This window comes from Cydia pomonella, chromosome 17 (assembly GCF_033807575.1).
Source record: "Cydia pomonella isolate Wapato2018A chromosome 17, ilCydPomo1, whole genome shotgun sequence".
NCBI classification, from domain to species: Eukaryota; Metazoa; Arthropoda; class Insecta; order Lepidoptera; family Tortricidae; genus Cydia; species Cydia pomonella.
In genome coordinates this window covers 9,653,427-9,670,039 of record NC_084719.1, presented here as the reverse complement: position 1 = coordinate 9,670,039, position 16,613 = coordinate 9,653,427, and the positions used below count along the sequence as shown (strand labels likewise).

General features: G+C 38.9%; 1 protein-coding gene across 3 annotated transcripts; it reads left to right on the top strand.

Annotated features, from left to right (window-relative positions):
- Window positions 1–84: 84 nt before the first annotated feature.
- Window positions 85–16,293, top strand: LOC133527058 (tubulin polyglutamylase ttll6-like). 3 transcript variants are annotated; one of them, XM_061863945.1, is made up of 18 exons: window positions 85–170; window positions 247–378; window positions 462–564; window positions 1,157–1,331; window positions 1,802–2,002; window positions 2,074–2,166; window positions 4,975–5,116; window positions 5,726–5,841; window positions 8,030–8,158; window positions 9,446–9,599; window positions 10,385–10,456; window positions 10,621–10,787; window positions 11,561–11,656; window positions 12,074–12,200; window positions 12,637–12,840; window positions 13,337–13,477; window positions 14,389–14,487; window positions 16,126–16,293. In XM_061863945.1, exons 2-18 carry the CDS (start codon window positions 373–375, stop codon window positions 16,132–16,134), a joined length of 2,034 nt encoding a protein of 677 aa, XP_061719929.1. In that variant the 5' UTR covers window positions 85–170; window positions 247–372; the 3' UTR covers window positions 16,135–16,293. The 3 variants fall into 3 exon arrangements, with proteins under 3 accessions (XP_061719929.1, XP_061719931.1, XP_061719930.1); XM_061863946.1 differs by having other exon boundaries at window positions 152–170; window positions 262–378; XM_061863947.1 differs by having other exon boundaries at window positions 106–378; window positions 1,160–1,331.
- Window positions 16,294–16,613: the final 320 nt, after the last annotated feature.

Below are 16,613 nucleotides of genomic sequence, written 5' to 3'. Positions count from 1 at the left end.
ATGAACTAAGTGTAACAGGGCTTTTGCAGTTTTCCGGATGTTGTGAAAAGCGGAAATGATTAATTTTTGTGACGGTTAGTTTGTTTGACATGACAACTGGCACGAAACAAAAACAAAACAGTTTCCAATAATGTCTTTTGCAAAATTTTAATGATATTAGTAAATAAAACGTAGGATCGAATTACTTATAAAAATATGTGTTTTACCATTTAGTGATTGTGTACAGAACATTTTTTTATGTTTTAGGGTTCCGTTATTAAGATAATATTTAGCCATAAGTCCCGAAACTTGGCATTGACACGTATTTATTGCAAGCCAGATAATGTCAAGCTCACTCTTTTAGGTTTTCCATTTATACAACTCGAACCCTAAATGGAGGTAAGCTAGTTGATGTAGGTATTTTGGCTAGGTATAAGAACTTTACTTTTCTTTTAATTTCTGCTTTTTTTGACTTCCCTAAGTTGGAGTTGGAAGACGCTTTGTTACGCGATGAGGATCAGCTATCCGAACAGACTTCTAAGAATGCCAGCCCAGTTCTCAAGAGAAAAAATGATAAATCACGAGGTAATATTAAGCAGTAGATAGATTTTTACGTTGTACGTTGGACTGCACGGTAGTGGAAAACTAATAGAACTAGCAAAAAATAATTAATTTGATCTATCTGTTTCACTTTTTGTTAGAAGTGCTTAAAATAGGTATTTTAGTTAAAGAATACCTATGCAAAATGTTATCGAATAGGTATGATAGTGAATGCGAATTTTTTGCGAATAATTTAGTGAGGCAAAGTAACTTGTTTTAAATAAATAATCATTCGAACTGTATAAACTTTTCCATATAACTTTTTTTTAATGGTTAACATGATCGTAGTCCACAATTACGCATTGGCCGGCGACCGAAAATGAAAATGAAAATGAAAACCGTATATATATATATATATATTTAAAGCTCAACTAATAGATAAGAAGCAGTAACTATTGCTGACGTGGGTCACATAATAACATAGTCAAGTCCGCGTTACTTATGTTAAACGACAAACTTCTATGAATGCTGGGCTACCTACCAAAATCGTTTCCAACTTAGCTCAGTCTGACTCTAAGCACTGAACTCAGAACATAGCCACGTAGCTACTTGTAATTTAGAAGCAATGTTATTACAGAAGAAAAGGGTGAGATGATGGGAAAGGAGGAGCGCGACTTCGACGAGTCCATTGTGTCGTTGATGCGCAACTACAACAGCAAGCTCAGCGGTGAAGACGATACATCGCAGCCCACGTCACGAGCTGCACCTATTGTCACCTCCGAACCTACCCGCAAGAAAAAGAAGCGAAAGAGGTATGCAGTACCACATTTACGAGAAAAAAACTTATTAACATTTCCTGCAGGGGTTGCCTATGGTCGGAGAAGGAAGGGATTCCCTGAGCGTCAACAATTAATGCAATCATGAATTTTTAGGCTGAGCGATACGTATGATCACAGACAATTCGTTACAAAGATCGAAACCTGTTAAAGGAAACAGACCCACAAAAATATTAATCATCGAGATCGTAAAAATCCGGTTCGAAGGACCACGTTCAGGCGTCTGGTGGACTTCTAGCATAAAAAACTTTAAAATTAAATAAGACGTGTAATGTCTTGCTTGTGGTACAGGGAATAATGTCAAAATAACATGCACATTTTTAATAATCGCCAAAATGTTTTACAAGTGTTCTGTTCTTTTGCGTGTACGACTCGAAAGAAAACAGTGAACGTTATACTATAGATAAAAATACGACAGGAAGATTATTTTTCTACTACTCATACAGATCCCAGATATCGATATGCCTCACAAACTGTCGGTACGAGTCCATCCGAAGGGTCTCCAGCGCCTTCGGCATGCGAGAAGTGTCCGAAGAAGACGCCTGGAACTTCTACTGGACCGACATGAGCGTCTCCGTTGAGAGGGCGAAGGAGATGAAGCGGTTCCAACGTATCAACCACTTCCCGGGCATGCTGGAGATTTGTCGGTACGAAATGAGTCTTATGTTTTAGGAATAAGGTACCGTCACGGATGGTCTTTAATTTTTGGATTTTACAGGAAAGATCTTCTAGCGCGGAATTTAAACAGAATGCAAAAGATATATCCGAAGGAGTACAATTTCTTTCCGAAAACGTGGTGCCTTCCAGCAGAGTAAGTACGAAATAAAATAATTAATTTTATTATTGGTAAAACTGTGATTAAGGCTCTGATTGGGCACCCTTTATTAGGACGAGTTAGTGGCGTTTTGTCCGCTCTAATACACTATCCCTAGTTTCGCCGCTGCAACTACACAAAGTGACTAAGTAGTAAGTGATGTCGCCACGGTATCGTTACATAAGATAGAATAGGTAGGTACTTCCCCATTTGGCGTGTACCAGCAGTGCCGGATTAACCCTTAAGCAAAATAAGCACTTACTTAGGCCACCACGTCTAGGGGGGGGGGGGGGGGGGTCACCAAAATCGGAGGGAAAAAAACGTGCAGGCTGCATCAGCATCGTAGTCGTAGTGTAGTGGAGTATGAAATCAGAAAATCAGAAATCATAGCATTTATTCGTGATAAGCTATGAAATACAAAAGTATAACAACATAACAAAAGAAAGAAACATAGAATAAATAAATAGTTTACCACACAAAACACACAAAACACAGTATGTACACAAAACTTTATGATACGTGTGCAAGTACCCATCTAATAACGAAGGGTCGTAAAAGTAAGAGAGTGAGGACACGTAAGCACGTCTCCAACGTAGGCCCTTGCTTTGACCTTACGCGGAGGCCCCCAAAGCTCATGGCCACAAAATTTTACCATGCCCAGCCGATTTTTTTGACGTAGATTACCGATATTGTAGCGAACTCTGCTCTCTTGCACGCCAGATTTGTCAGCTAGGCCGAGTTGCTGCAGAGCCGCGATCCTACGACCTAATTGAGAGGTAAAATAAAGGGCCCCGCGGATTCCGAAAACCAAAAGCATCTTAACTCGTGCTTTCGAGTTAAGCCAAAGGCCGAGCAATAGGAGAACCGTGACATGTTCGGTTTGAAGCCACTCTTTTGCAGTTCGGCGTTGCGACGCTAGGCTAGTAGGCCTTCTACTTTATGCAAAAGTCGATCTTCTGCCTTATTTTCACTTGCCCATGGGTCCAAATCCAAGCTTTCCTCTCTCGCAGCTGGGCCTTCTGCTTTGCTCACACTTCGCCACTAGTTGCATTGTATGATAACGCTCCGGATGTCCAGCCATTCCCACCTCGCCATTGGTCAATTCCAAGCTTTGCTTTCTTCCAGCTCGACCTTTGGCCTCATTCGCATGCGCCGATCGAACGCTCCGCGTCAGCCTCATGAAAAGCTAAACCTTAGACTTTGCCTTTAAAAACACTGATTTAAACTTTCACGACTTAGGCCAATCAAATTAGAAAAAAAATTGCGTTTTGAGGAATTAATTCCCAGCAAGCTGGAAATCGTTTTAATACTTTCATTTGGTCCTAAATGCGTGTAATCCGAGTTTGCTCCATCCCAGGAGGTGTGCGTACATTCGAATCTCAAAAATGTGTTCAAGAACGACTTGTTGTTATTGCTAAGAGATCCTTAGGAGATATTTTTTCCTTGGATTGCCAAGCCACTCCATGTAGAAGGAACCTACCATGGTGGATCAGACACTGATGACACTGCAGAAGGCGTTTTCAGATTATTAACATGATTTTACCAAAAATAAGGAAATTAAAAAAGGCGGCCATTTTCTAACAATTTTGACTATGAATATACATTCAGGTAACTTTCGGATCATGATTAGAACTTAGAACTAACTTCCCGTTGGACGTACCATTTTCGATCTACAAGAAAAAAAACTAAAAAAGGAAAAAAATATGCAAACCACTTGGAATGGAGCAAACACGGATTACACGCATTTATAGGACCAAATGAAGGTATTCAAACAAATTCCAGCTCGATGGGAATTAATTCTTTGAAAAACTCTAATTTGATACATTATTTGTGACACATTATTATTTAAGAAAACGGGAATTAATCGCGTTAAGTTCTAAAATTACCTTCAACGTCAAGATGATGATGTCGACTTTACTCGGTCTTCTTCAAGACTATAGGGACAACGACGTCCTTGAAAAGTCGGGTCAGAGGTAATTTGAAATCTTACGCGATTAAGTCCCGTTTTCTTAATCAATAATTTGCTATTTAAGACTCTTGTGGCCATTGGTTCTTGTCAGAGCTAAGCCCCTACTGAAGCTCAGCCTCACATGAATGAGCTTAGCAGGAAAGCTCTAGAGGTTAAAACCCTTTGCGGAGCATGGCCTACGTCCTACGTCTTCGCTTAGACTTGGACATTGGCTGGCTCTACCTCCGGCCTTTTGCGAAGCACGGTCTTTGGATTTGCTTACACTTGACCATTTTTTATTCCAAAGTCTGCTCTAATTATAATCAAAGTACACTGTTCAAAGCTTTCGGGTTACTCTGCTCTTAGGCAGGTGTATAAGTCATGTTCCGAGTAGGTACCTTGTGAACCAAAGCAGGTTTTAATCGCATAAAGTAAAGCACACAGTGATAGATATAGGTAATTTCGGGCATTTCGTGTAGGCCAGCTTTGATAAAGGTGACATTCGTATTCAGTATTCAGTCATTTATTGCCTTCATAGGTACATATTAAGGTGATACATAAGAATATCGCGACTGCAGGAGCATTAACTACTATTGCAACAGTACTGCTGCTGCAGCATTGTCAATTTCCGTGATAAAATGATGTGACGGATTAAAAATTCTATTCTCAGAAGTAATGCGGCAATAAACGTCGCTTAATTCATCAAGAAAATTCCATGTAATCTTGACCACGGTCTAGAAATGCTTAGGGCACTGTGTACCAGATATATTATATTACTACGATTTACAAAAAAAGTAATTATAATTTAAGTTATTTTGTCAGTCTTATCAATTATTATTTTAAAATTTGAATTTCAGTTTCGGTGAAGCCCTAACTTACAGCAAGTCGCGCAAAAATAAAACGTTTATAATAAAACCTGAGTGCGGCAGCCAGGGTCGTGGAATTTATTTGACTAAATCACTGAAAGACATTAAACCTACGGACAAACTTATATGTCAGGTAAGAATCAGTTCCATAGCAATACATTTTTGACTTGAGTAGTGACTATACTACGTGAAAGGACATTCTTCATGATTTAGTTAATACATAGTAACATACAAACACATTGTATACTTAATTAATCTATATAAGTGATGCTTAAGTATGTCTTTCAGTAGTATGAGTGCGCGTGACACATCTGATGAGTTACCGAAATACTAAAGAACAGAGGGCGTACCGCATCGCGCAGAAACAGATGTTCGCAAATTGCGGGCATCTTTCTCTATTACTCCACCTAAGGCGTAATTAGAGTGGCAAAGAAGGATGCCCGCAAATTGCGTATATCGGTATTCGCGGTAGGCCCTCAGTTTTAGAATTTTAATTTCATAACGGGAAAACAGTACCAACAGCGATCTACGGCGTAGCACTCGTAGCATATCTGTGATCAGTAATAAACACTGCACAAAACTACTAGGAGGCCAAATAATCCCTGAACTCCTTACTTAACTGACTCCTTGACTTACTTTTGCTCTTGTACTCTCAACACACGCTTAATTGAGCTTACTGATTATCATGGCCTAATATGTATTAAAGGTACTTAATTTAACAGTTGTCAGTGATTGTTTCCAGGTTTACCTCGCCAAGCCGTACTTAGTCGACGGGTATAAGTTCGACATCCGCGTCTACACACTTATAACTTCGTGCGATCCTTTAAGGATATTTGTTTACAATGAAGGTCTCGTTAGGTATGTTTTCCATGGACAATATGAATAAGTAGGTCTTACAAATGAGGGTTACCAAGGCATAGCCATAGGAAATCTGTTTTAGTACAATGCAATCATATTAATATCATAGAGTTTAACGCTATCTCTTTGCCTTAATAATTAGAAGATGTCTGCGCAAGAGTTAAAATAAATACTGAGTTCAAAGTTTTTTTCTACTCGTTGACTGACGACTGTAATGGTTGAACAAGTATATTAATTGCGTACTTTTCCTGTATGGGCTCCCAACTCAACTATAATATTCATTTCTATACGCTGTAATCAACTATAAAAAAAGCGGCCAAGTGCAATTCGGACTCGCCCATGAAGGGTTCCGTACCATTTATGACGTATTAAAAAAAACTACTTACTAGATCTCGTTCAGCATTTTACCACTTTGGACACACATTTTACCACTTTGGTAGTGTCTCTCGCGCAAACTATTCAGTTTAGAAAAAAATGATATTAGAAACCTAAATATCATTTTTCAAGACCTATCCATGGATACCCCACACGTATATATGGGTTTGATGAAAAAAAAATATATATTTTTATTTTATGACTTATTAAAAAAACTACTTACTAGATCTCGTTCAAACCAATTTTCGGTGGAAGTTTGCATCGTAATGTAAATCATTTTTTTTTTTAGATTTTTCATTCTGTTATTTTAGAAGTTACAGGGGGGGGGGCACATTTTTTCACTTTGGAAGTGTCTCTCGCGCAAACTATTCACTTTAGAAAAAAAATATATTAGGAACCTAAATATCATTTTTGAAGACCTATTCATAGAAACCCCACACGTATGGGTTTGACGATAAAATTTTTTTTTTTATAAATTTTATGACGTATTAAAAAAAACTACTCACTAGATCTCGTTCAAACCAATTTTCGGTGGAAGTTTGCATCGTAATGTAAATCATTTTTTTTTTTAGATTTTTCATTCTGTTATTTTAGAAGTTACAGGGGGGGGGGCACATTTTTTCACTTTGGAAGTGTCTCTCGCGCAAACTATTCACTTTAGAAAAAAAATATATTAGGAACCTAAATATCATTTTTGAAGACCTATTCATAGAAACCCCACACGTATGGGTTTGACGATAAAAATTTTTTTTTTTTAAATTTTATGACGTATTAAAAAAAACTACTCACTAGATCTCGTTCAAACCAATTTTCGGTGGAAGTTTGCATCGTAATGTATATCATATATTTTTTTTAGATTTTTCATTCTGTTATTTTAGAAGTTACAGGATGGGGACACACTTTTTTCACTTTGGAAGGTTCTCTCGCGCAAACTATTCAGTTTAGAAAAAAATGATATTAGAAACCTCAATATCATTTTTGAAGACCTATCCATAGATATCCCACACGTATGGGTTTGAAGAAAAAATTTTTTTTTTAATTTCATGACGTATAAAAATAAAACTACTTACTAGATCTCGTTCAAACCAATTTTCGGTGGAAGTTTACATGGCAATGTATATCATATATTTTTTTTAGATTTTTCATTCTGTTATTTTAGAAGTTACGGGGTCACACATTTTACCACTTTGGAAGTGTCTCTCGCGCAAACTATTCATTTTAGAAAAAAATTATATTAGAAACCTCAATATCATTTTTGAAGACCTATCCATAGATACCCCACACGTATGGGTTTGATGAAAAAAGTTTTTTTGAGTTTCAGTTCCAAGTATGGGGAACCCCCAAAATTTATTGTTTTTTTTTCTATTTTTGTGTGAAAATCTTAATGCGGTTCATAGAATACATCCACTTACTAAGTTTGAACAGTACAGCTCTTATAGTTTCGGAAAAAAGTGGCTGTGACAGAATCGGACAGACAGACGGACATGACGAATCTATAAGGGTTCCGTTTTTTTGCCATTTGGCTACGGAACCCTAAAAAAGGTGACCAATCACGTGCCGCGTCTTTTGTATTGTACTACTTTTTTTTTCTACTGAGATACTCACCAATTTTCATGAATTATTCAGGTTTTATAGTAAAAATAGTATTATTTTAGATGACTCGTAGAAAAAGTATTATAAACAATAGTGATATACTGACATAATCAAGCTTTTTAATCTAGTAACTGTACTCGACTGAAAAACTCTCTATTATATCACGATTGTATAAATCTATCATCGGAAATGTTTTTTTTTACACAAACTCAATTTTAAGATTCGCTACGTCTCGCTACGCGGACCCGAACGTCAACAACACAACCAACGTGTTTATGCACCTCACCAACTACGCCCTCAACAAGCACAGCCGCACCTACGTGTACGACTCCGAGGCGGGCAGCAAGCGGTAAGCACCCTGCTTTCTTCTACCTGCGTACCTACCTAAGTGGTACCTGGAACGGCGTTCAGATTTTATAAATCTGATTGATTAAAGGTTTGACCACAATGGTGCTGAAACAACGGTGACGGTACAGAATCATAGTGCCGTGTGCACCCGGCCAATCTATCTCTTAAGTATTTATATGAGATTAGATATACCAGGCTAAACAGGCATACTTATTCTAATTTTAATTATAGGACATAAATTCGATCCATATCTAATCCAGATTGAATTCATATCCTTATTAATTAAATTTATAAAGTATTAGGCCGGCCGATGCATTAGAGATAGAGCACTTGAATATTTCAGCCAGTAGACTGCATCAATCGTATGCGATGCCAGTCAAGGCAGTCAAATGGGAAATGATTACAGAAATTATTCTGCCTGCCTTCTGTATTTTAAGAATGCTACGCGCTACGACGCGCTACAGCGTAGCACTGTAAAGCGCCTTTTGATTTTAGACATGCCTAGCTCTCAAGAATATATTAAAATATAAATAATTTTTAATTTGTTCCCATGATTCACAATGATTATGATGAATAGTACTGATTTTGTCAGTCAGTTTTAGGGTTCCGTGGTCAATTAATAGGAACCCTTATAGTTTTGCCATGTCTGTCTGTATGCCCGTCCGAGGGCGAGGCTCTGTTCCGTGGTCGTTAGTGCAAGGATATAGAAGTCAATCCGACAAAACAATAAAATAAAATGTTTTTTTTAGAATACCTCTTAATTATAGAATACAGGGAAGTATTTCCCTCATTTTTAGATTTTTTTTTGCTTTAACCCTATAATATGGGATGTCGTTAGATAGGTCTTTTAAAGCGAATATGGGTCTTCAACAATTTTTTTTTGATATAGTGAATAATGTCGGAAATAATCGCATCGAAAGAAAAAAAAACTTGGTGATCATAGCCACGGTAAACAAGTGTAATATGTTAGACAACGAAGCCAGCAAAAGTATCTTATTTTGTAGAGCCATAAGAGCGTGTCATATATTTTTACGGCCTTCGAAGAGATACTCATATATTACATTATTGCAGACGACTGTGTGAAAAAAATCTAGGTATAGCAAATTATTTAAATGAGTAGCGATCAAATTTTTCGCTCAAGAAACGTGATTAAATAAGGAGGTTGATTACATATTACATTATTGCCTGTGAATTCAGTATTCTAAAACGTTCGGTAAGAAACGACTCGCTCATCGTTACTCGCTATCATTATGCCACCGCCTACAACGTTTGACATTTCCGGGGCCAGCAAGATATCGACTCTCAACAAGATCCTGCTCTCGCAAGGCGTGGACCTGGACGCACTATGGCATTCCATCGACCAAGTGATCGTGAAGACCGTCATCTCCGCCTGGCCCATCCTCAAGCACAGCTATCACGCGTGCTTCCCCTCACACGACATGGTTACTACCTACAAAAATCGGTTGTTCTCGTAGCTTCGTAGATAGTACAGAATACCATTCTATGGCTCTAAAGGTTATTTATCGTTGTCTTATTGTGACTTTCAACAAACATTTTACACTTCACAACCCTTTCTAAATGATGTACTAATCTTCATTAACCCACGGCAAATACACTCTTACATTGAGTACTTGATAGAAAAGCTCTCTAAAGTCGATCTTTTTTTAATTTGCCAAATATTTTTAGATTGTCATATAGAATGGGTGTTGTTTACATATCTACACGCAACATGAATACTTACTTCACGTCATTTGACACATTTCATTGTAATATTCAGTAGGTACCTACCAACTCGCTTTGTGGAGTTTTTTTCTTTATTAAGTCTTATTAATGCAATGATGTATTATTTTATATGTTATTTGGAACTGCTCATTGCGTTAAGTTTGTTCCATTTGCCGATATTTGGGTTATTAAAATATAAGTAAGTAGATAAAACGCGTTTAAGTCGATTCGCCATTTGCTTAGATACCTACTCATTAGTTAAGCATATTTTATTTTATGTAGGTACATAAGTAAGTGAGCGATAGTAAATAGTTAATGGTATTTTTATATAAAATATTTTCTTGTCTTATACTTATTTGCTTATAGGTATTGAGTAGTTATTAAAACTCGAGCTGTCGGTATGTGGAAATAGAGATTTAGAAATTGTTGCTTCCACGAGTTTCTTTCCTGTCATGTGTGACTGGCAATATGCAATATATTATAAATAATAGTCTAACGTTTTCAGGTGCACGCTTGCTTCGAAATTCTCGGCTTCGACATCCTGTTGGATCATAAGCTCCACCCGTATATTTTAGAAGTAAGTTAGTCGATTATTTAAAATATTATAATTTTCTACTTGTACTTTTTGATAGTTAGGTTGGGTTAAGTTAGGTTAGCCAACCTGACAAATACTTATTTCTTATAAATTACGAGATTAAAATACACAACAGTAAACTGTAAATGGCAAACAAATCTTTGTAGGTGAACCACTCGCCGAGTTTCCACACAGACACGCAACTCGACCGCGAGGTGAAGGAGGGCCTTCTGACGGACACGTTCACCATGCTCAACATCTGGCAGTGCGACAAGCGGCGCGTACTTGAGGAGGACCGCCGCCGCATCCGCGACCGGTTGCTGCAGACCAACAAGTAACATCCACATCATAGCGTTTATCCTCTAATGCAAGCGGCGCGTACTTGAAGAAGTACCTACTATCCTCTATCTGAGCGTTTATCCCCGCACTCGACCGCGAGGATCTGCTGACGGACACGTGTATCATGTTGAACATCTAGCAGTGCGGCAAGCGGCGCGTACTGTAGGAGGACATCCGCCGCATTCGTGAACAAGTGCTCCTCTTCATCTTTCAGTGTTATGTACTTATATAATAGTTATACCGTTCGCAAAACGGAGCAGCACGCGGATCCGCATTCAATATGAAGACCGAAGAGCGTTTATAAATCCTAGTTGCGTCCTCAGCTGCTTTGGAGCCCAGCGTCCGCTTTCCGACAATTTTCTTCCACTTTGTTCGGCATCCTCTTTTATGAGACAGTCGGGGTACTTTTTTTTTCTATACCACGTCGGTGGCAAACAAGCTGGCTACTTGCGGCTTGGTGGTAAGCAGTCACCGCACACTATTTCATCCCTCAAACGTTAAGTTAGCACCTTCTGAACTTTCCAATATTTTCCATACATCCGTCACACTGTTTAACTTACAATTCCCAAACTTTATTCCAAAGGAATTATTTACACTGATGGTGTAAATTATGAGTATTATTGTTACGTAGTAGGAGATGGAGGATTTTGTAGGTCTTAAAAGCTCGCAGTCTTCGGCTCTGAGGTTAGTTTTTGCACACCCTGTGACAGCGAATCTTGTGATTTCAACACGTCTTTAAACCCTACTTACTGGTCTTTATTTTTTCAGGTTTTCGGAAGTCGTTTCCGGCGAAGAAAAAGAGCCAGAGAAAACACCGTGGCAGACGCAGATACAGTGGGAGGAAACGCATTTAGGAAACTTTAGGTAGATTCCCTTTACGCCGTTCACAGGCATTAACTGTTCTTCATTAACTGGACTACTTTATTTTATAACTACGAATATTCTAAAAGAGTGGTATGTCGTGAAAATATAATCTGAAATCAGGATGAACGTGCCAAGCTAAACGTAGTTTAGTAGTACGTAATCGGTCAAGCAAGAGATGTCATGCAATTAAAGTAGTATATATGAAAAAATGATATATCCTAACAAAAGTCCGGACAACACAAAAAAATACTGACATTTTCGAAATATATTCTCCCTAATGGGCTACACTACGCCCTTACGCCCTTAACTGCTGTAGGTACAGAATAACCATCCCTTTCCGCTACCCAACTAGATACTTTTATAATAGTTTAACCCTAAACTAAAACGGCTTTCATATTAAAATCGTGTATATTCCAGACGCGTATACCCCGTGGGCGAGCAGTACGCGTGCCTGTTCCAGCAGCCGTCCGGCTCGCTGTACACCGGCACGGCGTCCTCCCGCGCCCGCGGCGACTGCACGCGCCTGCAGCGCGAGGAGTTCCAGGTGCTCAGAGTCTGCCACTTGACCTTATGAATTAGTAATTACGATCGAAAAAAAAATGTAAAATACCTTGTAAAACCGAAAAAAAATTGTAAAATAAAATAGTTAATTCTTAAATGCGTGATTATTTTGTTGTTTGAAGCATATTTCGTTCCAAAAACAAAGGATAGATACAAAATATCATGCATTTAAGAAGGTACCAACATTATATTATACCTACTATTATTCTGACTTGTATAGGTAGGCAGACTTATACGTGTTAATATTCTAATAACAAAATAAAACCAAGATAGACAACATTATAGATTAGCCTGGTAAGCGGAAGTCTCCTCCAAACAGCCATAGGTATTGGTAAGAAAGATACTTCTGCAATTATTACAGACCTTTATAAAAAAGTTTATTTGGTGCTGGATTTACTCATTTAACTTTCTCCAAATAGCAAACAAAAGCGAAAGCAGAAGCTCTCCTCAAAACGAAACCGCTACCAAAGCCAGTCAAGGACCCGGAGAAGAAAGCCCCGGACGAAGCCAGCGTGGCTTCCACTAGCGAGAAAACGGTCAAGTCCAAAAAGGTGGAAGGGGTTCCGAAGAAGATGGAGACTAGGAAGCTGTCTGGGAAGCCGTCGCCTTCGATTCTCCCCATTGTGAGTATTTTGTACTCAACCTTGGTAACCACAAGGTCAGTGTGGTGCCTTTCGAGCGACAAAACGGTAAGTCCAAACGCCCCGAGAGGGTTCCGAAGAAGATGGGGAACAGAAAGCTGACTGGGAAGCCTTCGCCTTGGATTCTCCCCACTGTAAGTACGTAGTTAACCCAGAGTCATGAGGTCATGACAGAGAAGAAAGCCCCAGACGAAGACAGCGTGGTCTACCATACACCAATGAGAAAACAGCCAAGCACTCCGAGAGGGAGCCGAAAGAGATGGAGAACAGAAAGCTAACTGGGAAGCCGGAGCTTTCCATTCTCCCCATAGTAGGTATATACTGTGAAGTGTTGCTATCACTCTGACCATCGGTGGTGGCCTGAAAAAGGAATGTAAGCAGATATTATCCTTTAATTTGAATTCTCTATCTTAAGTTATTTATGTTACATTAGACATATCATTTTTTCGTAAAAGTTTACTATACAGTATTGTAACAGGTGGAGGAGAAAGAAGTGAAGCCCGCGTACGTGCTGTGCTCGTTCGAACCCGACCCCATCGTAGAGAAGGAGGAGCGCGAACGCGTCAACCAGCTGGCGCAGAGGGACTTCCTTATACGGAGCTACGGCATGCTCGAGCAGGTCGGTGACAAGTGTTACTCTTACGCAGTAAGTAAAGTCCAACGTGCTGTGCTCGTTAGAGTCCGGTCGTGGAGGAGGGGCGCGAACTCGTCAGCCAGCTGGCGCAGAGAGACTTACTTATACGGAGCTACGGCAGGCTCGAGCAGGTCGGTGACAAGTGTTACTCTTACGCAGTAAGTAAAGTCCAACGTGCTGTGCTCGTTAGAGTCCGGTCGTGGAGGAGGGGCGCGAACTCGTCAGCCAGCTGGCGCAGAGAGACTTACTTATACGGAGCTACGGCAGGCTCGAGCAGGTCGGTGACAAGTGTTACTCTTACGCAGTAAGTGAAGCCCAACGTGCTGTGTTCGTTAGAGTCCGGTCGTGGAGGAGGGGCGCGAACTCGTCAGCCAGCTGGCGCAGAGAGACTTGCTTATACGGAGCTACGGCATGCTCGAGCAGGTCGGTGACAAGTGTTACTCTTACGCAGTAAGTGAAGCCCAACGTGCTGTTCTCGTTAGAGCCCCGTCGTGGAGGAGCGCGAACGCGTCAGCCAGCTGGCGCAGAGGGACTTCCTTATACGTAGCTACGGCATGCTCGAGCAGGTCGGTGACTTAATTCGATGTTATGGCACCGCCTTGAGGTAGAGATTCTGCTAAATTTTTTCTTTCCGGCGACAACGAGAATTCCGTATAGTGATCGACTAGTACTTACAACGATTTCGCACAGCGAAAACTGCGGCAATTAATTAAAAGCGCGCGGCGAAGATGTTTTCTTTTTACCTGTCCATTCTCCACATTGTTCGGGATATACATAAATCCGTTTATTCAATATCAATAGACCATCTAACAAGTAAGTAATATGATCGCTCATGTTAGCGTGTTTTGATTTAAGGTGTTGATTTGTTAAGCTTTAAGGTATATTTTCGTGTCCAGATTTACCTCGTGATGAAGAAAATGGGCACGCTGAGGCCCGAAGATGAGCGCAAATACGGCGTTTATGGTCGTCTGTCTATCGTGTCCAACTCGCCTAAGGTTAATACTTAATAGAATACATTCACTTAACTAATTTTATTGAATTAGGTACAGTCAGCACAAGTGACACCCAAAGTTGTCAAATAGTAACATTCTTATTTCTATGGTAACAAAAGTATATTGCAATATATATGAGCACTTTGGTTATCATTATCACTATTTGACGCTTACTGTATAATGTAGTTTATGTAGTTATCGAGTTGGTAAATAAGAAGTCGAGTCTTAAGTCTACATTCCAAGAATTCTAGTCGTTTCTGAGCGACTCTAGGTTTAAAAAAACTTCAGTCTTTTAAGGCCTCAACGAGGGGAAGGGGGGGGGCTAGGGTCGGCAACGCGCATGTAACTACCACCAGGCGTACACAGGCTACGAAGACTGCTTACCATCAGGCTGGCCGTATGCTTATTTGCCACCGGCGTAGTATAAAAAAAAAGTCCCGAATCGAGTCCTTTATTGAGTTTATACACGGTGCTCACGAGGAACCCAAAAGATTTTGACAGTGTATTACTGATCACATTTAGAGACTAAAATGTCATATAAACTTTTATGGATTTCGCCTAGTTTCAGAGTTAATACCAATGTAAAAAAAAACATCTTCGTAACTTAGTGCAAAACGCCTTTTTGATCGCGATGATGCCATTATGGGGCGTAGTCTAAATATCCTTATTGATAGATGTCAAAAAGTGACATGTAACCTTTGCAAGAACTAGTTTTACCAAAAAAAAATTGTAAAAAAATATTTTCAGTGCCAGTTTTACCATAACATTAACTTTTTATTTACAAATACGTTTAAAATTTAAAAAAAAAACCAAAAAAATTTTTTTTTTGGCGAAATTTAGTGAAACTCATATAACATTTTTTCCTTCTTTTGGCCTCAGAAGTACGTGGTTAAAATCTTTCGGATTCCTCGTGAGCACCGTGTATATTATTATCCTTCGTCAAATTTTTTATTAGGTTTTATCTACGAGTAACACAGGATTTTTTTTTTAATGATTTGTCATAACCCATGAATTTTATGTAGAGACAATGCCTTTTAGAAAACTTTTGTACATAATTTGAGAGGTCTTTTAACCCTTTTCCAGGCCGCACCAATCTACAAGGTTTTTCCAAAAAATCCAAATATATTCCAATTAATCCAGCTTTGATGATTCATTTGAAGATAAGTAACTTTTCCTGAAAGTGTAATCTAAGTTGAACCTTAAATCGGAATGCTAATGTTGAAATTCTAATGGCGCGTATGTGGTCAATAAATCGAAAAGGGTTAAAGGGCTTAAGTTTTTACAAAAGACACAAGTTTAGACTTAATGTCTAGTCCGAAAAACTGAGTCGAGTCTTAAAGCACTTAAACTCAAAGGACTTGAGTCCTAACCCACACTATGTAGTTATGTACAGTAACGAATTACGAAATGATATAATTGTTGTACCTTCACTTTTGAAACTTCTTCTAAAATATGTTCAAAGGCCATTTCATAGTATCATATCCCTCTTCAGTTGGCCAACACAATGTTTTGTTCTAATTTATTATTCATTTATTTTATTTATGAATTGGCGTTTGAACCTTAACATATTAAGTAAAATTTTATCAGATATAATTGCCTTTTATAGCTATTATTAATGTAAAATATTGTGTTTGCCTACAGAAAGTGTAAATGCATATCGGTGGAACAAAGAAAAAATTACAAAAAATAGTAGATGTAAGGACTTACGCCCGAACTTGGAACCAGTTTACATTTTGTACACAGCCCGCCATTCTCGACACTGGCAAACAGAAACACGAGCCGGGCGGCTGCGGGGACCATTCTGATGAAGGCAAGTTTTTCGCAAAATCGATCAATGCTATCTATAAAGAATATCTTGTGAGCTACTGATTTGACCCTCACTTATGTCTGCGAAAATTAATGGTTTCAGAGAACTGAATTTCATCCCCATACATTGATAACCATCAGAACCGATTTCAGTTAAATCTGGTTAATATGTAGTAGATTCTGGTCTCCTGACCGTCCTGACCATTAGTTTACAAGAACGCAAAATGGATAATTTCTCCGAATCCATGAATTTTCTGTGATAGGCACATAGGGCTGAAGTCGGTAGCTCTTGACCATAAGATCTGTCATTTCCTTCGTTCGGT